Here is a 24,369-nt window from a genome sequence, read left to right as displayed (position 1 = left end):
ATGCTATTTTCTTCATTGTACATGTTTAGAGAAGGCTTTAAACAGTGACAAATTTTACGTTACGCCAAAAAGCCCTACTTCCATCTTGAATTGATGTGTGACGTCACAAACCTGTAGATGCCCTACTGCCGCCTACTGCAGTGTTGTTTAAGTGGCTCAGCAGGGTTATTCCACTTTTTTTTAAAGATCTCCAGCGTCTGCCGCCAGATCAGTGTTTAAAGAAAATCCAAATTTATCCTTTAATAAGAGTAATAATAAGCAAAATTACCCTTGTACATATTTATTGCTCATCATATCATAAATAGCACTACAACGTACACATTTCACGAGCTGTCTTTTTGATACTTATAATCAGTATATTCCGAATCAACTGATTCAATGAAAAAATTGACTCACAATAAATATAAAACACTAATAAAACATGATAATCGGTTTTCCAATCACTCTGCACACACTAAAAGAATTTGCACTCCTTGAAGTTCGAAAGGATTCTCCACACCTCACTTCCCACTCATCACTAACGACTTAGAATCAGTTTACGTTATTTCACATTGACATTTCGAGGACAATGAAATGAATAGGCTGAAACAAATTGCTAAACCGGTTATTGTAACATCAAAAAACTTCGAATTTCACTATTACTCTTACCCGTGCTCTTACCGTAACCAAAATATGACCAAAACAAAAACAAACAAGAGCGCAACGAAATTCGTGAAATGTAAACACTGGTGAATGCTCAAAATGAATAGGTAATAAAATCAAACGGAACTTTGAAGCGAACAAACGATTGAAAATTAATATGCGTTCGATGTATCCCTAAAGTACAACTAGCTCAAATATGAAACATATCCCCTTGGCAATAGTTAGATACCTTAGATCGAAAGGTATAGGGTTGATTGAACTAGCATGGAAGAAATAAATAATTTCGTCGAAGGTGTTACATTCACAACTCACTTCACTCTTTACTTCATCGTCTATATGCAATCATTCACTTAGGGGTACATTACGGGCACAAATTGTGTTCACTTGCACTAGAGGCACAATGAAAGTTCACTGCACGTAGTTTCCTAGCAAATGCGACAATGCAAAACTTTCAATTACTGTCAACGCTACATACGTTGCCTGCCTAACTTGAAGAATGGATTTCATGTCGCCTTGATCCATCCGGAAGTTTCATGCACAACATAGGCCATTTCAAAATAAGGAATAACCTTGGCAAATGTCCAGTCGGCATGCAGAGTGCTCAGCGTGGCATCGAGGGTACAGGCCAGCCGTACAGGCTTGTTTCGTCATCACCTCTATTTTAAGATGGCCGACCGTTTTTGGCGGCGTTGAAATTTTTCGAATTTTGATTGCTAATAATTCCATCATTACTTTTTCAGCGCATCTGTCATTCATCCCAATCAAAATCAAATTACATCAGAAGTGATATACATTGTTTTTTTTTAGACCGTTCTGATAGGCTTGAACAACCCTATTGCTAATTAAATGAAGCTTAAGGTTGGAGGCTGGTGAATTGTTGGCGTTCCGGTATATATTCGCGTTTCTCTATTATGCCCAAGGGATGCAACGTCAACTTTTCTTTTGTTTAATTTCATTGAGAAAATATTTTTCCCTTTAGGGTCATTATTATTGATTTACTTTCGACTGATAACATATTCTACTAGCGAATGAAAATTTCCTTCCTTGTCTAATTTGAGAGTCAAATACTTATTTCTAACGATCCCTAATTCGGACACATGTCGATTGCACGTATTTTGTGATGTATTCATTATCAAATATCATTTTTAATTTCGTCATCTGAGTGGTGATTGTGCAATGTTATAGCCGTCTTTTTAGCCTTCATAACCTTCACATACTTCTCGAATTTGTTTTTATTTACTATTCGTGTGTCATATGTTTCTGGTTTCCAAGTAAATTGTTGCGAACACTTGCGAAGGTCCAAGTAATCTATCAGCGCTGATTCTTCCAGTTTGTCTGTGGGCCAAAAAAAAACAACCTGTTGATGCTGTGAGCTGTCGTTAAACCTTTTTCGTTAATTAGGCGACGAATTATTTTTTTTACATTTGAATTGTTTTCGAAAACTTCTATTTTTTTCTAATTTATATGTGACACATATTGAACTGCTTTTGATTTCCATTGGAAACTGCTATGGGAAAAAATTCAACCTTTGGAACTCATTTGGAATGATTCAACATTTATTTGCGAAATATACTTTGAAAGCATAGAAATCGATGTTTTTACTGTAATAATCTACTGGAAAACGCCAAAAATCGCGTTGTCACATTTCAAATCGGCCCCAAAAATACGATTTTAGCTACAAGGAAAATAGAATAATTATTATTTAAACTCATTCGAGGAACATTTTCGAGTTCCGTTTCCATTTACTGACTTACGATTATTTTTAAACTGCTTATACATTGTTATCGCATACGAGGATCGTTTGATGTGTCCATGACTTTTTGAATTTCCCACTTAATTAATATTAAAACAACAATATTTCACTTAGTTGTATATCTATTAATAAACAACTGTAAAATTTTGAGCAAGTTCCCTCGTTTAGCTTGCGTTTGACAGACATTGAAAGTAGACAACCTTGCGAATTTTAACAATAACAGAAAAAGGGAATTTCTCTTGCTAACTAAATATTATTTTTGCGCAAAAAAAATGTCACTGAAGCCTTGGAAATACTTTGTAAATACTAGGGAAACTCTGCGGTATTAATTTCAATGGTGAAGAAGTAGTTCACTGAATTCCGTTGTGGTCGTACCACCTCAAGTGACGTCGAACGTTCAAGACACCCGAAAGAGGTCGCTACGCTAGAAATCGTGAATAAAATCCATGGAATTATACTGGGCGATTAAATAATCAGTTTGTGAGATGACTGATAATGTAGGTATCTCAAATGTGCGGATACATCACATTTTACATGAATACTTGGACAGGAAAAAGCTATTCGCGCGATGTGATCCGCGATTTTGGGCAGAGAGTGATTAACTTAACTAGTAAACTCTTAATTCTTGATAACTAGAAGCGGAAATATACTACTGTACAGAATTTTACGGGTTCAGTTATTTTCAATGAATTTAAATTTTTTAGTTGAATCGATCGCGTTTAGTATTTTGCATCATCATCCGTAGTAACTTTCCTTGGAAATGGTGATAATTCCTAGAAAGTCGTAATTAAATGAATTTTTTGCTTGCATTTCCACTAATTAAAATGCTCGTTGACCTCTCTATTGTTTCATGTTCCGTTGCATTACAACCTGTTCTTGCTGTGCCGTTTTCTTTTTTCTTACGCCTTAACATTGTTTATCGTTTGATATCTATTCACGGCGGTACATATCTTGCGGAAGTCGTCCCCATGTATATATACTGTAGATAGTGTAAATATAAAGGCGACTGACGAAGTATATAAGAGTTGTGATAATTTAAAACTTATCGGGGGGGTCACATATGAGAAATATTAGTGGCAGGGCCCTGAAGAAGCTGGGATTCGTCCAGCATATTGTGGGAAGATTTTCGGATTATATAGTAAAAGACAGGTGCTTTTTGCACTCGTCCGGCCACGCCTTGAATATGCATCGAATATATGGGATTCGTTGCAGGAAGACTTAATCCGTGAAATCAACAAAATACAAAGAAACTTTTCCTCTGTACGATGCATGACTTTAATGTATGCCTCGCAAATTTCGTTAGAGCATTTCCTTTCTATGAGTAAACGGCTGGTGTCCTAACACCGTCCCACACACGACTTATGTTGATGCATTAAAATTATGATAAAGCACAAAGCACAAATTATTATACTCTTACGAGCAAAATAGATATCACCCATACCCTTAAACGTATTATTTACGTTCACCGGTGATTTTTCAGAGACGTTTAAGTGGGGTGAAATAGCCGTCCATCGTGCTTTCTATAGTTAAGGTAAAATCAGAAAGCGAGGCCAATAGAATTACAAATAGATTTATTTCGGCATGATTATTCAAAAGTTATTTAAAACTTGAAGAAATGGATGATACCCACTCGCTCAAATGAATTATCAGTGGCGGCGCGTGCTTATACGCATGTTAGCAACTGCACTCCCAAAGATGAATGAATTATATACTGTATGAATATAAAACTGTGTGTTCCTTTGCAAAGGAAAAGATAAAAATCCTGTCCACACAGACATGGGATATGAAGCTCCAAACGCTACAGCAATCTCCTTGGAGAATTCACCGCTCTACGAGTGTGCGATTCTATGGCATTGCACCGGCCCAGAGTGGTCCCAATCGCCAATCTAGCGGGACAAAAGTCAGTTTTGCAACTTTTAAAAATAAAGCCGCCGTAGGTGTAGAGCTATCAGCAAGTAAATTCTTCATCATGATTGTTAACTTTTACAACATTTATATAAGTTATAACAATGTTATGAATAAATTTACCACCTGTTTTTAAGGCAAAGTATAAAAAATTTGAACACTATGATTATTATCGATCCAATTACCGTAATTTTTCTTAACCTAGGGTAATGAAAATGATTTCAAATACAAATGTATCTGGTTATTCAATGAGAATTGTAGTTATTACGAATAGGAGTTTTGCTCATCGGATATTTGACAGTAATTAGCCAAAGGAGCACGAGGATACAACTACTGCCACCTTCCCTGCTTATTTTTTCTCCGTGAATGGATCTGTTCAGAAATAAATGTGTAGATAGAGACATTTTAATGACTTTAGTCTTTTAAAAATTCAATATGAACTTTTTCTTGATTCATACGCAAAGATAATATTGAGAGCAAGAATGTCTCATTTAAAAATGAGAGGGAGAGGAAGATTACTTCGGACTCGAAGCCTCCCAGATGTTCACCGCAAATACCGCGCATAGACATGCTCGGCTAAGGAGCCACGTATTTTCTTAAATATAAAGGGTGGGTCTAAATACGAATCTTCAGACGGGAAAAACATCGTCATGGAGCCCGAAAGAAAACACTCCGAATGCCCAACGTGTGCGTGGACGTGAGTTTCCTCAGTTCATTCTATTCGTAAATCTTAATTCCGATTGGGCTTATGTTCCAAAAGTTTGACTACAACTGCGGTTGCTCAATGGCGTCCGCGATAGTCTTCGTCGGCTCTTGGTGCCGTGAGGGCAAAGGATGCAGGTGGCTTCATGTGCCAACCTTCCAAGTTTTCGCATACTACTAAAACGAAAGTACCGACATAACTGCGGCGAAGAGGGATCGTGTTCATGTGGAGGCTAGGGTGTAGGCTTCCCAACATGTGGGCTCGGGTTCAAATGCTGGTTGTGTTAAAGAATTTTCAGATTCCTACACGAGTATTGCGCGGAGGACATTTCAAGCGCAACACTACGTCCGTCGGATGGGACGTTAAGCCGTGGTCCTCTTGACACATTTCGTTAAGAGCACTCTAACGCCGACGCCGGGTTTTTCGCCAACCTTCCTTCCATACTCTTCCTTCATAATTCACGTTTGAAAAACAACGTTATCAGTGCGTATGGATCGAGGAATGATACATCTACATCTACATCTACTTAATACCCTGCGAGCCACCTCTAGGGTGTTTGGCAGGGGGTGATCAATCACCAGCATGCAGCATGCATTTGGACTCCCACATGCACACCACACCGTCCAAAAAACGTCCCGTATAATAACAAACTATACTACTATATGCTGTTAGAAATAGAATATAGAATAGAAATTCAGAAACATGCATTAAGTTTTACATAGGTTAGTAGCCTACACTACAAGTCATGCAATTTATTTACGAGTTCTATTGCTGCCGTTATAATCTCTTATTGATCGTGGAAAAAATGACATTCGGAATCTGTCTGTTCTGCAATCTATCTCTCTTATTTTATTTATATAATCTGCTCTTCCGTAGTACGTTGGCGTCCGCAAGATATGGTTAACTTCGTCAGAAAAGACACTGCTCTTGAATTTATCTAAAAGGTTTAGTCTATTTTTCAATCTACGGTCCGACAGAGATTCCCATCCGAGTTTATCTAAGAGGTCAGTTACACTAACAAGACTATCGTATCGACCTTTCACATACCTGGCAGCTCTTCTTTGCACGCGTTCTAACTCTGTTATTAAGCCTTTTTCCTGAGGGTCCCAAACACTGGCAGCGTATTCCAAATGTGGTCTAACGAGGGAAAAGTAGCTAATTTCTCTCACTTTGTCGTCGCACTTTCCTAATATTCTTTTAACAAAACCCATTTTACGATTAGCTTGACCGGTTATTTCTCGAATGTGTTTATTCCACGATAGATCATTATTGAGTCTAACCCCTAGATATTTCACGGATTCAACTGCCTTTAATTGGGTGCCCCGAATGATATAGTTACGCTGTAGGGAGTTATTCTTCTTCCAGAAATTCATTACGACGCATTTTTCCAAATTTAATTCTAACTGCCAAGCATTGCACCAAGCTTGGATAGCAGCAAGGTCATTCGTTAGTTCATTTATATCTTTGCTGGAACGGATTTCTCTGTAAACTACAGCGTCGTCTGCAAATAATCGTAACTTACTCTGCACTACTTCGCCAATGTCGTTTACATAAATACTCTACACTAGTTATGTAAACTCTATGGTCGTTTATATAAAGAAGGAATAGGAGTGGGCCAATGACACTACCCTGAGGAACGCCAGAAGTGACTTTAACCCCATTGGAGACTGCACCGTCTAATACTACTCTTTGGACGCGGTCACTCAAAATTTCTCTAATCCAGGAAATGACATCTTCGTCTAGACCATAAGATTTCAGTTTTACTATTAACTTTCCGTGGGGTACTTTATCAAATGCCTTTTTGAAATCAAGAAAAATCGCGTCTACTGGAATGTTGTCTTCCCCGGAGACTAAAATATCGTGGGCGAAAAGCGCTAACTGAGTTTCGCACGATCTGCTTTTCCTGAATCCATGTTGAGTTCCCATTAATAAGTTTTGCGCGTCTAGGTGTTTCATTACCGAGCTGACTACGATGTGTTCAAGGACTTTACAAGAGATGGACGTTAAAGATATCGGCCTGTAATTAGATGGCTGTTCCTTGTCTCCACTTTTAAATATTGGCGTTGCATTAGCGATTTTCCAGTCATTAGGTACTTCGTGTTGCTTGATGGATTTACTGAATATTAACTGCAAGTAAGGGGCAATTTCTGAGGCTAGTTCTTTACATACGCGAGCAGGGATTTCGTCTGGACCAGGTGATTTATTTGGACTAAGCGATTTCAATATATTTTCTATTCCGAGCGTACTAATGTCAATAGCTGGCATCTTATGTATACAGGGATTGTCATCGGTCTCGGGTGAGTTTTCGGAAGGCTCCGTGAACTCGCTCTTGAAGTAGGAATTTAATAAATTGGCTTTATCGTGACTGCTTGTCAACACATCTCCATTGTCGTTTCTCAGGGAACATACGGTAGATCGTTTACCTTGAACTTCCCTAACATATGACCAAAATGCTTTTGGGTTATCCTGTAACTGCTCTATTAGTGTTTTTCTTTTAAAATTCGTGAACGCATTCCTGAACGCTTCCTTCGTGGCGGCTTTAGTCACCCTATATTTTTTAATTATTAGCTCGCGTTCATTAGCGGATAAATCCGTGCTGACTTTTTTCATTTTAGCATGACACGCTCTCTGTCGCCTCAATGACCTTCTCACTTCCGCGTCGTACCATCTCGGTTCGCTGCCTTCTTTTACTGTTTTACTAGGGATGTAGCTATTTATTCCCGAAGTTACGAGCGAAAGAAAAGCTTTCCAAGTTTTCTCTACATTTAACTTTAATACTGATTCTTGAAACTCAGGGAAAGCATTTTTCAGATGACTCTTAAACCCATTAAAAAATCAGCTCTTTTAAAAATGAAAACTTTACGCTCTTTTTTTAAGTTTACAGCGGTATTTAGAGAAAATTTGCAGTCACTACCCTATGGTCACTTATTCCTTCGACAGTGCCAACGTTTATTACCTGATGTGGTATATTTGTCGCTAATAAATCAAGAATATTTTCTCCTCTGTTTGGTGCGGATGCTATTTGAAACAATGAATTAGATGTAAAAGTGTCTAATAAAGCCTCGCAGATCACTTTATCCCTCCCACCAGGAATGAAGCTATAAGTCTCCCAATCTATAGAAGGTACGTTGAAATCTCCACCCACAATCAAGTTTCTTTCAGGATACTTGGATGCTACGCTGTTTATTTGATTTTGAAAATCCAACATTGACGTTATATCTGAGTTAGGTGGTCTGTAATACGAACATAATAAAATAGTTTTGAACTTTGGACATTTAATTAAACACCACACAGATTCAACGCTGGTCTCAGTTACGGTTATCGCTTGGCTGACGATTGAATTCTTTACAGCTATAAAAACTCCGCCCCCAACTCGATTAATTCTATCTTTCCAATAAACAGTGAACGATTTTGGGAAGATCTCATTGTCTGAATCATCATCTGCTAGCCAACTTTCTGTTCCAAAAATGACGTTACACTTCGTACTATGAATTAAATGGTGGAATTCGGGAATCTTATTTCTTAAACTACGGCAATTAACCACAGCCACGATTAAAAGTTCGGAAGTAGTATTATTGCGATTCGGGAATGATTCTGATTTGCTTTTGTCGAATAGACTATTCACAGGCTCTATACCGCTGATAAATGGAAATGCATGTCTTATTGTCTCACTATCAAAATGACTTGAGCCTGGACTGCCTTTGAACGTATTGCTCGACTGACGCTTCTCGTGCTTAAATGTAATACCTGAAACGCTGATTTTTCTTTCTACTTCTCTATTCTCATTTCTGGAAGAATTTTTGTTTGTGAAAAGTTTTGAACTTACCCCTTTATTTTTTAACCCACTAATATATCTACACTCTGCCCTACTCTCTACTCTAAAAAAGACCTACAGTGCTCAAATATGCACTCGCTACACGACTAGCCGACTCGGCCGTGTAATGGACTCCCGAACGGTTCAGAGGGATCCGACACGATCGGATTGCCGGCCTAAGGTCCACGCACAGTACCTCATAAGATAGCAGTAGGTGAGAAAAGGTCTTGTTGGGTGAATCCAGTATATCTGAAGAGGCGGACGATGGGCGAGTACAATCATTTCCATATAGATTTGGAAAATGAACCGCCAAAGTTTTTTGAAAATAGTGGAACACAGGGTTGAACGGGGGCCGGGGCATAAGGGGGTTTTGGTTTTTCTTGCGACTAGTAGGTGCTGTCAACTATCATAGAGTATTCAAAATAGATAAACTTGTTATTGCTCATCCTCTGCAGCCATGTCAGTTTAGTTAACTGAGCGTTAACATGTGAACTAGAGTTGTGTGAATTTCTGCCGTTTTTTTCTCCGTTGTTTTGGAGTGTATGAACTGACTTGTGACGGTTGTGAAACCAAATATATTGGCCAGAATAGGAGGAGTTTTAGAGAACATAGACAATGTTTCGTAAATAATGACGACTCATCAGGAATTGCAAGACATTTGAATGACGAACACGATTGGTGCAATTTTGATGCAAAAATTTTACATGTACATGACAAGGGGCGGAAACTGGATTTCTTAGAACAGTTTGAAATTGTGAGTTGCCCCGCTGATTTTAAATTATGTAACGACCATATGTTCCCATTCCAATCACCCCTGCTGAACATTACCCTACCTTCAACCCATCGCCCATTAACGTCATCAGTAACCTCGGAATGAACACACCCCATCCCCCCTGTTCCTCCGCCCTCCTACAAAACCTATAAAAAGGCTGTCACCCAAGGCTATAGCCATATAGACCATAGGCATATATGTATGTACCTTGACAATGGCACAAGTTGCCGAAACTATGGCCGGTGAAAATAAAAAAGTGTGGAAACAGACAAGTTGTTTTAATAAGCTGAATACATTTAAGTATATCCTAAGGATAAAATACAATAATTAGTAGAGTTTTCTGTTACTTAGGAACCACCGGTACCAGAAGAGTAGCATTTAATATTCCATTGATTTCCCACTTTCATTAATGTGTAATATTTCCACATTTTTATTTTATGAACTAATATGGAGGCCATGTGTTGAAGTCAATATTATGAAGCAAGAAATAATAGAATAGAAATGAAACAGTTTTACAACGCCATATTTAAAGTATACTTAGATATGGGAGTGAAAAATGGAGAAAAATGTCAGTGATGAAAACATAGCCTGTGAAATGGACTTTCTCAGAGTGTATGAGGAAAACATCTAGGCTCTATATAGTGAGAGGTGAGAGAATTTAAGAAATAATGAAAATGACAACAAACACCCAGGAAAAAATCAAGTCAAAACGACTGCAATGGTGAGGAATTGCTCAGAGAATGACTTAAGAAAGAAAGTCTTCTGCACCATCATAAAATTGAAATGTTATGAAAGGAGAAGAGAGCCTGACTTACAGAGATGCAGAATAGTCAAAGCCATGGCGGAGAGAAACCTGAAAATAGAAGATATGGAAAAGCGATGGGCCTCAAAATTGGATGCAATAAATTGTAAGCAAGCAAACTAAAGATGGAAATATATACCAATGTACATACTGCTTGCAGGGTAAGTAAAAAAAACAAAGGAATCTTACCAAATGCAGTGCAGGCATTGTCGTTCAAACTCCCCCCAGACCTTTGGACAATGGCGAGGAAAAGATATCCCACTAGAAGGCTGATTATATGGCACATCAAACACTTCCCATGTAAATTTCTTAATTCAGATGTGGTGGCATAGATAGCCAGGGAAATAATGAGGAAGACGATTGAGACGATTATTCCAAGAGGATAAATAGAATAGCGAATGGTGTCACAAATTTCTTCAGACTCATCTAATCCCAAAGGATCAAAGCACACGTAGGGAAGGTAAAGGTCATAATTCTCAACATATTCCAGACAGTAGTGCGATGTGTCCAACCCAAACTCTTTTGACTTTGGCATTTCCAAAGTTCCGTCCGTGGTATTTATATAAAACTCATCTCCTGGATAAAACTGGGGATTAAGAAGGTAGCCCATGCAATAATTGCCGTATATGATGCTGAATTGGCCTAATTCAATCACATCTGATTCTTTATCGGCACTTGTTCTTGGGCGGAACCAATCCCGACTTGATTGGGATTCTCGATGGGAAACACACTCTAAAGTGAGTTTATCCATTGCATGATCCCAGGGGCAGCACTTGCGCAGACAAGGCTTGATCACTTTGCATGGACATGCATATAGGCTGGTCGTTCCATTTTGGTTCTCTGCCCAATGTGTGCCGGGAGGGAACAATTGGTTTGCGTCAACATCCTTGATGGTCCCATTGCTGAAGAAGATTGCCTGCCGGATATCGGTCCTTTGCCACGGAGGGCAGAGGTCATGGGTGGTGACGGTCAGGAAAGGTGCAATGGCTATGAGCGTAGCTAAGATACAGATGACTGAAGGGCAGTGGACCATGGCGCCTGCAACTGGACATAGATGATAAAAATTATCAGACTTTGTATGCCATTTATTCTGAAGAGAAGCTCACTATCAAATACATTAACTGGGCATCGTATGGGGCACTTCCCAGATAGCACAGGAATTTAACGTATCTGGATACAAGTGTTGACCATCAAGATACTAGAAATCGTGCTTAGGAAGTTAGTGAAAAGGTTTTGTTTCTATATTTCCTTTAATGACGAAAGATATATATTAAACTGATACAAGAGGACTGGAAAATTCATATGCATCGATAAAATTGTATCATATATGGCTTAATTTCCTAAAAACTCATGAATTATCATAGGACACACTGGTATCTAGTTCGTACATGGATAATGATATGCCCTTTGTACAAGATTCATATCCAGTCTGGGATTAGCTGCCCTCCCTTCTTCCTCTCACCTCGCAACCACTCAAGATGCAGGTGCTCTTTCTTATTTCGCTCCACCTCCCCACCAATCATCAACAAATCTTCCTCTTCTCCCTGCTGCAAATCCTTTAATGTCATATACTATCCTGCAATTTCTGCCCTGCCTACTACATTGGAGAATGCATCACGCCAATCTATATCCCAATGAACAACCACTGCCACTCCATCCCGTACATGGCACCGAGTCCTATGGTAATAGATACCTCTTAGTCAAAAACTCATACAACCATAACAACACCGGATATCCTACGGATATCCATTTCAGGTCCGCTATGTCCTATCTAGGTCCGCCGGCAATCAGGATATCCGTCGGATCTCCCACGGATATCCGAAGCCTGATGATCCGATAAATGACCGAATGGGATGATCATAGGATATTCTGTTACAGAACTATAACATTAATATATAATTGTAATAATTATTGCATTCAGATTTGCACAATACTAATGCAAATACACTATATCCATTGATGAAAACTAACTGAATACAAATAGCAACTCTGAATGCAAAAATTATTCAAATTGGCAATCGTTTTTCCTGCAAGTTTTGGTTTTCGCTCATTATTACTATGGGTTTTCTTTCGAATGCAAGCACCTATAGTTTGGAATTGGTGATTATTACATTTACAAATTTCCTCTACAATGACAATTATTAACTTTTTCGTTGAAACCATTATATTACGTACTTATGTAAAAGTAACGGATTAAAAATCGTATTTCGAAACTTGCGCCATATAACGACCGGCGGCCATCTTATATAACATCTGACTTACAACGCCCACAGCAGCCCACAGCCATCGCCACTAAATTTTTGTACACATTCGTAGGTACTGTATTTTTGACTTTGTGAATTTAGCTGTGCTGTAAAATCTTATTTTACAAGCAAATTTACGTTGACGTACGCCATGGAAGAGGAAAATTATCCCTTTTTCGCAGTGGAGACTGGCAAAAAGGGATTGGAAGAATACCGTTTCACGCACCATGAAATCAACGCCGGATAAAGTTTTTGTATACCGATTTCCGGAAGAAGTACGAAGAGATTTGAAGAAGATGCCTTTGTCAGCATTGTCCCATCTACTGTTTACTGGCCATTTAAATGTAAGTAAACGGAAAATGTTTCTCTATTCTATAGTAAACCACCGAACTTGTTTGTATTTAGCCTTTCAGGACTAATTTATTTCTCTGTGTAATTAATATTTTGTATGATCTTTGCGTGATAAAGATACGATCCATTCAGACCGATTAAGTTTAAATATCAGTTCTCGCAGTAGAATAAATTTTTTAGCTGTTCTTTATGGCATTAAAGTATTATTCTCTATCTCAATGAACTCGTATATGAAGGGTTTTTCTTCCAAATAAATAACTATTGAGAATATGTCGAAGAATTATGGTAATAAATGAGCAGTTCAGGACATAGCCATCAATTAAGTCTCTCCGATCATTATCATTTAGGTATTGATTTGCGTTTTTAGTAAAATATTCACTAATGCCTTACAGTTGGAAGAGGATGCAAAAAAATACATGTACTGGAAAATGACGTGAGGCCCTTCGAGGATAAAAACAACAGTATGAATGCCAGAATCAGAACATTCCTGTCTCTCCAGACCGCCCCTAGGAAGAGAAAACTTCTAGAGCTCCTGCAGGAGCATGAAGAGCTCAAGGATGTGTACCATGTACCATGTACCATGTAATTCCATGGTACAAGGATATGTACCATGTAATTCCCGGAAATGGTAACGAGGAGGTTGATGAAGATAATTCGAATCTATTGATCCACATTCTTCCTGAAGGCATGTTTACATTGTACATTAACTCGTAGGAGTCATTGTCTAAATGTATGAATGCATCAATTTACACGAAAATGCACCATGTTATAGGCACCTAACTTGTGTGAATGCATGAGTAGAAATATAATCTCTTCTAATTTGGTTCAGGCATTTGTACATGTTCTGTTCTAGTCCATTCACGCAAACAGACATTCACTTATACGGGTTAATGTACTTTGTAAACAGGCCTTAATACAAGTGAGGTTCCCACTTCTGTAGAAAAGGAGGTACAAACTTGAATGAAGTATGGGAGCAAACATGAGCAAAAAAGTGGCTTTTCTTGAACAATTACAACTTCTCCAATCAAAGTGGAAAATAAGTCTTTTGCTTTGCCCACCCTTGGTAATAATGTTGAATGTGACGTTTGTGACGGTACCTCAGGTGAAAACTTGCATGTATCATTTTGAGAGAGTGCCTGCAGTTATTCCTCAGACTATTCAGAGCATTAGGAAAGAGAAAGGCCGTAAATCAGTGTCAAACGCGTAATATTGTACATTGATAGAAATTCTACTCTCTGTTGGAGTATTCCATGTTTACGTTACATTACAATTTTCTCATTATCTGATCATATTATTATATCTACTCGACATCTATTGGTGTGCCTAAAATTAATAAAATTAAATGATTCCCTGGCGGTTCTGGCCCATTAATTTTGGCAGTCATTATGCCCCTTTTAGTCTTATTTTAAGGTCTGTGTTGCCTCTCATGTAAAAAAGCTTGAGAGATTGAATGTTAAGGGAAATAAACTGTCAAGGAAGTCAGTGATAGCATTATACTTCTATTAGATATTTGTCCATTGTTCTTTGTGATATTTCCAATGAAAATTGTAGAAAGAATGTTTATATGCACAAAAATTTGGCTTTACGCATTATGTGTAGGTTGCACTCTTTTTATGCAATACATGAAACAGTGCAAATTACGTACAATCTACACAAGTTGTTTGATGCCAAATTTTTTGTGCAATGTACACATTATTTATGCAATTTGTACTCAATTGTGCGCGGGAAATCCTGTGTACATTGTGTACAAATCATATGCAAAATTTTAATTGGGGCCATCACATCCGCATGATAGTGAAATTTTAAATTAGCTGGAAAGATAACTCCCTAGTATAGAATTTTGGTGGTTCTCTCAAGGTATCCATTGTTTATGTTGCAATTAAATATAATCGGACTTTTAAAATGATGATATGTGACTGGTACACATTTCTTTAAATCAATTCTCATAGTACTTGAACACCGGCAATATAGATTATTTAAACTGCTCTGTAAACATAAACAGTCATCTAAATATTTAATCCTGCAATATAATTTTTAATCATCAGCATTTAATAGACCCGCATTCGGTTTTTTCTTCTCCTTAACATCATTAATAAATAAATATAATAACAATCCAGGCGGGACACTTGGGGAACACCAGGTGTCACATTCATTACACTAGAGAGGAAGGATTTAATCTTGACCACCTGGGTTCTACCATTAAGACAATTAATAATAATTTTAAAAGATTACCATCAATGCCATAACATGTCAACTTACAAAGCAAGTTGTAAGTAATGACAGTATCAAATGTTTTCTGAGAATGAGTATATATAACATCACCTTGATGCCCTTCACTGAAGGGTTTTAGAATGTATTATTGCATGACGATAAAATTCGTAGTTGAAGACCTTTCTTCATGAAAACCATGGTGCTCTGGTATAACTAAATGTTTGTAGGAGAGGATATTAGGCTCAAGTGCAAGACTCTCTCAAGATCTTAACAACAAATGACTGGATTTAAATAGGTCTGTCACCTGATTTATGGGTTGGGACTACATAACTACTACTTAGGTTGGATGGATAGACTAGGATATGCTAAAATCTCTTGACAATATTTAAGCACAAAAGGCGGAATACCACCTGGGCCTGGTCTCTTTGTTATGCATGCTGAATTCAGTTTCTAAAGTATTCATGTGATTGTGTGATGTTGTTGTAAATAAGTATGTAATATTTAGTTAAATATAATTGTTTTATCATTACGGCAAACTGTATCTGGTATTCATTTCCTTTGTAGACCCTGTAAGACCTGAATCTCACTGATTTATTCTTTATTAAATTTATTCACTGCAAGAGTTCATAAACGCTCCGGCAAGTGTTCCCATAGCATTAAAGAACTATGCAAAACACATTATCATGTTACATTATGTTCATGAACACTCTATAGCCTAGACAGGGTGTTCTCAAATGTACGCAAACGCTCCAAAACGATGAAGATGGTCACTCACATGAACGTTCATGAACGTTTGGAAACATTGACAAACAGTCGCAAACATAGCTAAACGCTCGGTGAAACGCTCTGTAGAGTGTTTGAGAACACTCCAAGGCGTTCACATTTCCGCTAGAGAACACACTAGGATATTGTTCATTGAGTGTTCTTCGCTGTTCATGATCACCTCCATGGTGCATTCTTAAACAATCTGAAAACGCTCTGTAATGGTTCAGACCCCATTACGAAGTGCATTTTACTCGGCGCATTTATTCCCTACCATTTACCCGCTCCATTCCACAGAACTTTCCCATATGAATACTTGCCTCTCTCCCACCCTCCGCCTCACCGCTAGAATTGAAAACTCTTGAGCAGCCTTCCATTTGGCTATACCAAGCTTTCAACCCGCCTGGTCTTAACAGGGCCCACTAATCTCTATCTCTATAGCCTTCTCCTCTTTCCCATCCCCCATTCCCCACCCTCTCCCTTCCCCTATCTTATCCTAATCCCCTCAGCCTTTGGGCATCCTCTGTCCTCCTCCTCAGTATCTCCTTGTCTCCTTCCCGACGAAGACCCTAAGAGGTCGAAAATTTGAAACTAACGTGTGAGTTCTCTTTTATTTGTGTCTATGTTTTTGTGGCCTATCATGGCATTTATTTATATTTATATCACCTGTGGTGTCCTTCAAAAGTAACATATATACGTTGCTATATGCAATCAATCTGTGTGAACTTCTGTCCCCGAGCGGCTCAACGACTGCAGTGATTACCATCGAGTTCCTGAGTCTTCAGCTGCTAGCAACTGTTCGTCGTCCTATCCCTCCTTTCACCACTGTTTCTCCATTCTAAAATTTCCTTTTTCTCACCTTTTGCCCTGTTCTGACCCAACTTTCCCGACATGCCTGCCCTTGATCATGTAGCCATTTGGATCCGTAACATTAGAAAGTACTCGCTTAAGCTTGCTCAATATACTTGTCACGTGGAATTTTTATCCTCCTGTCTTTCCTTAGGGATTGTGCCCAATGGACTCACCATTAGGCTACCCCTTTCAGGGCTACCTCCTAGTCTTCACTCCTTCCATTCTCTTAAATTCCAACTATCATTCAACATGTGCTACTGTGTCCTTTTCCAATACAAAACCCTGGTTTCTCAATACACATCTTACATTGAATCTCTAATTAATATAATCAATCTCTGCAGCCCACAGTCACTCTCAATTATCCACAAAATTCTTACTTCTGCTCATGATTCCCTCACTATGAGGCGTCAAAAAGCCCTGAAGAAACTGTCTTCCCTCTGCCATTCCTTTTTTCAAAACGGGCTATCTTTACCACTAATCACTGCAAATCCCCCATCTGCCAGTCCACCTCTACACCTCTATAAACCTGACCTTGCACTTCTTCTCAATCTCCCTGCTCCCCCTCCTGCCCCAGCCTCCCGGCCTCCTCCACAGAGGATCCCGCAGCGCGTTTTCTCTCCTCCCCCCCACTCCTCCTCTCCCCTTTCTGGTGATAATCAGTCTCCGGAGCATACGGTGGTCAACTTATCTTCCTACTCCCTCACTCCAGACGAAATATCCGTGCTAGATAAGGGATTATCTTTCTCACCCACACCCAAAGTCGATCCTGTGATGCTCGTAAGCGACACTATCAAGTTTTGCCGACGGTTGAAATGGAAATTCTTCTGGGACGCTCAGTCCTCTCCAACGGCTCCGGCCGCTGTTCAAACTCCCAGCTCTCATCCCTCTCTAGCTAAATTCAAACCTCCTTCGCCTCACGAACCGAAACCTCTTCCCGCCAATCACCCTGTAAAAATATTCACCAATCTTCTTCTTTCCAAAGTTTCGGACCCCGCTTTTCTTAACTCTCTTCATCCTCCAACAAACCTCTCCACTACCGAAAAAAGAGCACTAAGCAATCTGAGAAAAAATTCTGATATTGTCGTTACTTCCTCAGATAAAGGATCTACTATTGTTGTGCTCAACTCCACCGACTATCTAACCGAAGCCCAAAGACAACTCTCTGACACCTCTTCCTACACACCTACCTCGCATGATCTCAACCCTGCCTTTCACCGAAACATCCAATCCTTTTTAAAAAGGAAAGCACCAAAAGAGGGCCTTTCTAGTGGTGACATTTCCTTACTATCTCCACCCCATCCGCGAACCCCTCACTTCTACATTCTACCGAAAATTCACAAGGCAAACAATCCTGGTCGCCCAATCGTCTCCTCTTTAAATTCCCCCACAGAACGAATCTCTTCCTTTGTTGACTATTATCTTCAGCCTCTTGTACACTCCCTTCCTTCCTACATTAAAGATACGTACGATTTCCTCAATCGCCTCCATTCTACCCCTCTCCCGGTTGATAAAGACATTATGGTCACTATCGACGTGACCTCACTATACACCTCTATACCTCATGTAGAAGGCCTTACCTCCCTTCGACACTTTCTTCACAAACGACCTACACCTCAGATACCCAGCACTGACTTTTTAGTCGATCTCTCTCACATAATCCTCACCAAAAACGCCTTCTCCTTCAACGATAAACATTATCTGCAGATCAAAGGTTGCGCCATGGGAAGCAGATTCAGCCCTTCATACGCAAATTTATTTCTTGGTTTCCTTGAAGAATCCTTCCTATCATCCTACCCACTTCAACCCTCACTTTGGCTTCGCTATATAGACGATATTTTCCTTCTCTGGCCTCATGGAGAAGACTCATTGGGCTCTTTCATTTCAGCACTCAATGAATTCTCCGAACTATCCTTTACCTCTAACCACTCCCCCTCCCGAATAACATTTCTCGATGTTACTATTTCCCTAGAAAATAAAAGTTTCATCACTTCAGTCCACATTAAACCTACTAACAAACAACAATATCTTCACTTCAACAGCTGTCACCCCTCACATACTAAACAATCCCTTCCTTACTCTCTCTCAGTAAGAGGCCACAGAATTTGCAACAATCCCGAATCCTTGGACATTTTTCTTAATAATCTTCACCACTCCCTTCTTCGTAGAGGATATCCTGAGAACCTTCTGCGTAAGAAAATCCTACACAATACTTACAAACCCAAAATTCATACCAAGAAAAAACCCACACACCTCTCCCTTTCCACCACATACTTCCCGGGCGTGCAGGCTTTGAACAGAATCATCAAAAGCCTTTTTCCGATTCTTTCTAACAATGTCACTACTGGAAAAATCTTCTCTAGCTGTCCATCCTTATCCTTCCGTCGACCGCCAAATCTATCTTCCATTCTCAAAACGACTAAACCACTCTCAAGGTTCACCACCAGTACTAGCTCTTTACCTATCCCTTGCCAACGACCCCGGTGCAAAACGTGTGCTATCCTCATTACCCAGTCACTTCCTGACAAATTTCTCACTTTTCCGCTTCCTTCCACTCCATCCCCCACCTGTACAACTAGCAATGTAATTTATATCCTTTTATGCAATTCCTGCCCCGCCTTCTACATTGGTTTAACCACCACCTCACTCAACCTACGGATTAACAACCATCGAGCTTCTTGCAAACCCACTTCCCAATCTGCTTCGCTTCCTGTCCCTACCCACGCCTTTTCCCACAATTTAGAATTTGATGATTGCTTTCACATAGGAATACTTGCCTCTCTCCCACCCTCCGCCTCACCGCTAGAATTGAAAACTCTTGAGCAGTCTTCCATTTGGCTATACCAAGCTTTCAACCCGCCTGGTCTTAACAGGGCCCACTGATCTCTATCTCTATAACCTTCTCCTCTTCCCCATCCCCCATTCCCCACCCTCTCCCTTCCCCTATCTTATCCTAATCCCCTCAGCCTTTGGGCATCCTCTGTCCTCCTCCTCAGTATCTCCTTGTCTCCTTCCCGACGAAGACCCTAAGAGGTCGAAAATTTGAAACTAACGTGTGAGTTTTCTTTTATTTGTGTCTATGTTTTTGTGGCCTATAATGGCATTTATTTATATTTATATATATATATATATATAATATATATATATATATATATATATATTATATATATATATATATGTTACTTATGAAAGACACCACAGGTGATATGAATATAAATAAATGCCATGATAGGCCACAAAAAACACAGACACAAATAAAAGAGGACTCACACGTTAGTTTCTTTCAAATTTTCGACCTCTTAGGGTCTTCGTCGGGAGGGAGGCAAGAAGAGACTGAGGACGAGGACAGAGGATGCCTAAAGGCTGAGGAGATTAGGATAAGATAGGGGAAGGGAGAGGATGGGGAATGGGGGATAGGAGAAGGCTATGGAGATCAGTGGGCCCTGTTAAGGCCAGGCGGGTTGAATGCTTGGTGTAGCCAAATGGAAGACAATTCAAGCGTTTTTAATTCTAGCGGTGAGGCGGATAAAAACGCTTGAATTGTCTTCCATTTGGCTACACCAAGCATTCAACCCGCCTGGCCTTAACAGGGCCCACTGATCTCCATAGCCTTCTCCTATCCCCCATTCCCCATCCTCTCCCTTCCCCTATCTTATCCTAATCTCCTCAGCCTTTAGGCATCCTCTGTCCTCGTCCTCAGTCTCTTCTTGCCTCCCTCCCGACGAAGACCCTAAGAGGTCGAAAATTTAATCAGAGGGTAAAAATGCGGCCTGACTGGGATTCGAACCCAGAACCTCCTGGTTGCCGGCCAGGTGCTCTACCAGTTGCGCTACCAGGACGCTTAGATTTACCATGATTTCGGCGGGGGTTTATATACAGTAAACTCCCTTTGCTTTGGCCCACAAGAGTAACCAATAGATGGCACTGGGGCAGCTCACCACTCACCAACAGAAGGAATGGACGAGGACACAAGGATGAAAGGAAAGATACACACTCACACGATAGCAGGAAAGAGACAGGAACATGCGTTTCGGGGCACGCTGAGCCCAAGTGAAATAAGCCAATATGGCCGATACACTACTTCATTCATTCACACGGCGCCTTAAGCGCAAACATACATATAAATTCAGTGGTAAGGAAAGAAAGGGATAGGAACATGGAACAGAAAAAGGACGAGGACAATGGTTCTGTGGTAGATGGAAAAGGCCAGAAATCAGAGGGTAAAAATGCGGCCTGACTGGGATTCGAACCCAGAACCTCCTCCGTTGTTGGAAAAAAGCCAGAAATCAGAGGGTAAAAATGCGGCCTGACTGGGACTCGAACCCAGAACCCACCAGAATCCACCTACCACAGCACCGTTGTCCTTGTCCTTTTTCTATTCCATGTTCCTATCCCTTTCTTTCCTTACCTGTGAATTTATTTGTATGTTTACGCTTAAGGCGTCGTGTGAATGAATGAAGTAGTGTATCAGCCATATTGGCTTATTTCACTTGGGCTCCGCGTGCCCCGAAACGCATGTTCCTGTCTCTTTCCTACTATCGTGTGAGTGTGTACCTTTCCTTTCTTCCTTGTGTCCTCGTCCATTCCTTCCGTTGGTGAGTGGTGAGCTGCCCCAGTGCCATCTATTGGTTACTCTTGTAGGCCAAAGCAAAGGGAGTTTTCTGTGTATAAACCCCCGCCGAAATCATGGTAAATCTAAGCGTCCTGATAGCGCAACTGGTAGAGCACCTGGCCGGCAACCAGGAGGTTCTGGGTTCGAGTCCCAGTCAGGCCGCATTTTTACCCTCTGATTTCTGGCTTTTTTCCACCTACCACAGCACCGTTGTCCTTGTCCTTTTTCTATTCCATGTACCTATCCCTTTCTTTCCTTACCTGTGAATTTATTTGTATGTTTACGCTTAAGGCGTCGTGTGACGGAATGAAGTAGTGTATCGGCCATATTGGCTTATTTCACTTGGGCTCTGCGTGCCCCGAAACGCATGTTCCTGTCTCTTTCCTGCTATCGTGTGAGTGTGTACCCTTCCTTTCATCCTTGTGTCCTCGTCCATTCCTTCCGTTGGTGAGTGGTGAGCTGCCCCAGTGCCATCTATTCACGATTCGCACCTAAAAAAAAGAGGCAAAACGACGCACCCTAAGTGCCTACCCCGTGTATTGCGGGTCATTGGGCGCGAGAATCGCCTGACATCAATTTTCTTTACCACGAAAATATCGGAAAATTGCAAGTTTGCGCAGGATTTTATCGTTCCGTTACATAGAATAAATATCACTCGAATTGCAGATGAAAATCTCTCCGCGTAGATGAGTAAGTTTATCTCTGATTTAGTTAAAATTTAACCGAAAACCATTTAATTATTAAATAATGCATAGTGGTCTTTCGGAAAGTTATATTTTTCAAGAATCATAGCTTAATAGTATCCAAAAGATGTATAGAAGCATTAAATATTCGCCAATAGAACAATATTTACATTTTGTCTGCACACTAGGGCAACAAACATTGAGATGTTTTGCAAAAAATGTAGGTTTGGACTTCCGCTATTTTTTGTCACTTTTTCAAAGATAATATAATTAACATAATGTACATATAATATACATAAATAAATAAAAATAAGTTAACGTATTTGGGTATCATAGGCATTCTTGAACAATATTATGGAACTTTTGGATGAATACAAAATGGTAAAAAATAATGTTTTTTACCAGCTTTTTTCGATTTCCGCCCAGTGTGCGACGTCACTCATGATATCAGCCGATCGGGTCGGCTATCTTTCCCACCCTAAAAATATGCATTCAATTTATGGCAGTATCCTGAATGCAGCGATAAAAATTTAGCATTTAAAGATAATATTTTAAAGCAGTTGCGAACACTTACCCTCCCACATTCTCACATGGGTCATTCTCATTCAGCCTTCGGGCCTTTATTTTCAGTTATGATAGACAATGTAAAACCCCAAACGTAACTGTTTTCGGAGTTTTTCACGCATCAAAAGAAAAAATAGTTAAGTGACAAGTATGCACACTTCATTTATGTGGATAGTAGAAAATATTCCAATTTTACCTCAAAATATTCTGTAAACCATGCTATGAATTGGCTAAAGGGGTAAGTGTAAACAGTGTTGCATTATCTGAGTGGTCCGGGATGTTGTGATGCTCTTCCCTTCGACGTCTGCACGTATATTAGCCCTATCGAGATAAGTAGTTGGTTCCAAAGTCAACTATCTGCGGAGCATATTGATTAAGAAATGGGTGTGAGCTGGTTCCTGAGGTGGCGCATGAGCTTCACAACACGTGAGGCATACAGCGGTAATTGTCCTCACGAGAAAAGTTTTGATGTTGGGAACAATATTTTACCCTATCAACGCTTCGCATGAGCAAAGGTTGCGACCAACTGCCTCAATGGTGGAGTTTTAGAAGGGACTATTGTTTGATTACGCGACCGGATTGGGGGGCCTTACTGGGGTCTTGCTCCAGGAAATATTTATAAACAGTGATTTATAAAGTTTTTTTTTAGCATTTCAGAAGAGTCATATTACTAAAATTAATACGCGACTCTCGATAATTTGACTCTCCGGGAATAATCTAAAAACCTTACACATCTTTTCCTCCGCCATATCGAATTTTCGAGGGGGCTCGGCCCCCCTCAGGCTTCATGGAGTCGGCGCCACTGCGCGTACGTGTAGTCATGATAGCTGCGTTAATCAACGGGCGTGAAGGATATGAATTATAGTAGGAATTATCACTTGAATAAGAAAACGAACTCACCTGTACTGGCTGACTGCGAGGCTAAAGGGCGAGTAGTATTTTCATTTCAAGATGAGACCTGTTGGTTGGCTATTTTGCGATGATCTCAGCGACGCCGGGGCAACTGTCCTTCACCTTGTGTGACCTACTCTCAACTGACGCCTCTTACATCCCGCGAGGGACGGGACAAGGAAACCCGTCTGGTATTGCTTGGCGAAGAAAAAATTCCAATGATTCGGGATGAAAATTCATCATTGGCGGAGATTTCAGTATACCCTAAGTAGATAAGGGAGAATACAGCTAATTTTCATGCGTGATAGTAAAAAAAATAGCTGCGAGGTTCTCGTAGCTATGTTTACGTGGAGTGAATTAGAACAATTCGCAAATAAAGTCAACGGAGGGGGCAATATTCTTGATTTATTGGCGAAAAATGTACCAAGTAGCTGTACGTGTGATGTGTCACGGGCTAGGCTTCCTCCACCATTTCACGGGAAAATTCCTCGGAAGTTCCGCAGAGCTGAGTGGAGGCGGAATAACGAGCCGCCCCAACACAATAGTTTTCAATCGCGAAATTTTGGACGTCTGCGTTTGTATATTATCAGAAACATTGAGCAAATGATTTAGCTAACAGAATGTCGGGGTTGGCCTTAAATTTTTCGTAAAAATAAGCATAGCTTATAATTAAAAAAAAATCGTTATTATCATGGAATTATATCTTTCGAAGTCTTAAAAATAATTGACTCTTGGCGTTTTTTGCTGTTTATGTACCACATACTTTCAGATTATATAGACTTTTAAAGGTCAAAATAGGTTTAGAGACAGAA

The 24,369-nt window shown here is 39.9% G+C and overlaps 1 protein-coding gene across 1 annotated transcript in view; it reads right to left on the bottom strand.

The window, feature by feature from the left end:
• The window catches only part of LOC124158823 (probable G-protein coupled receptor Mth-like 3), a 37,905-nt gene extending 14,206 nt beyond the window's left edge, over positions 1–23,699 (bottom strand). Inside the window, exons 1-2 of the mRNA XM_046534168.1 lie at positions 23,567–23,699; positions 10,581–11,435 (exon numbers count right to left, since the gene is read on the bottom strand). Coding sequence (XP_046390124.1) covers positions 10,581–11,424 — 844 coding nt within the window. The 5' untranslated portion in view covers positions 11,425–11,435; positions 23,567–23,699. The remainder of the gene's footprint in view (positions 1–10,580; positions 11,436–23,566) is intronic.
• Between the last annotated feature and the right edge of the window lie 670 nt (positions 23,700–24,369).

This window comes from Ischnura elegans, chromosome 5 (assembly GCF_921293095.1).
Source record: "Ischnura elegans chromosome 5, ioIscEleg1.1, whole genome shotgun sequence".
In the NCBI taxonomy this organism is placed as follows: Eukaryota; Metazoa; Arthropoda; class Insecta; order Odonata; family Coenagrionidae; genus Ischnura; species Ischnura elegans.
Note: the sequence above shows the minus strand (reverse complement) of the source record. Positions and strands in the feature narration are given on the sequence as shown.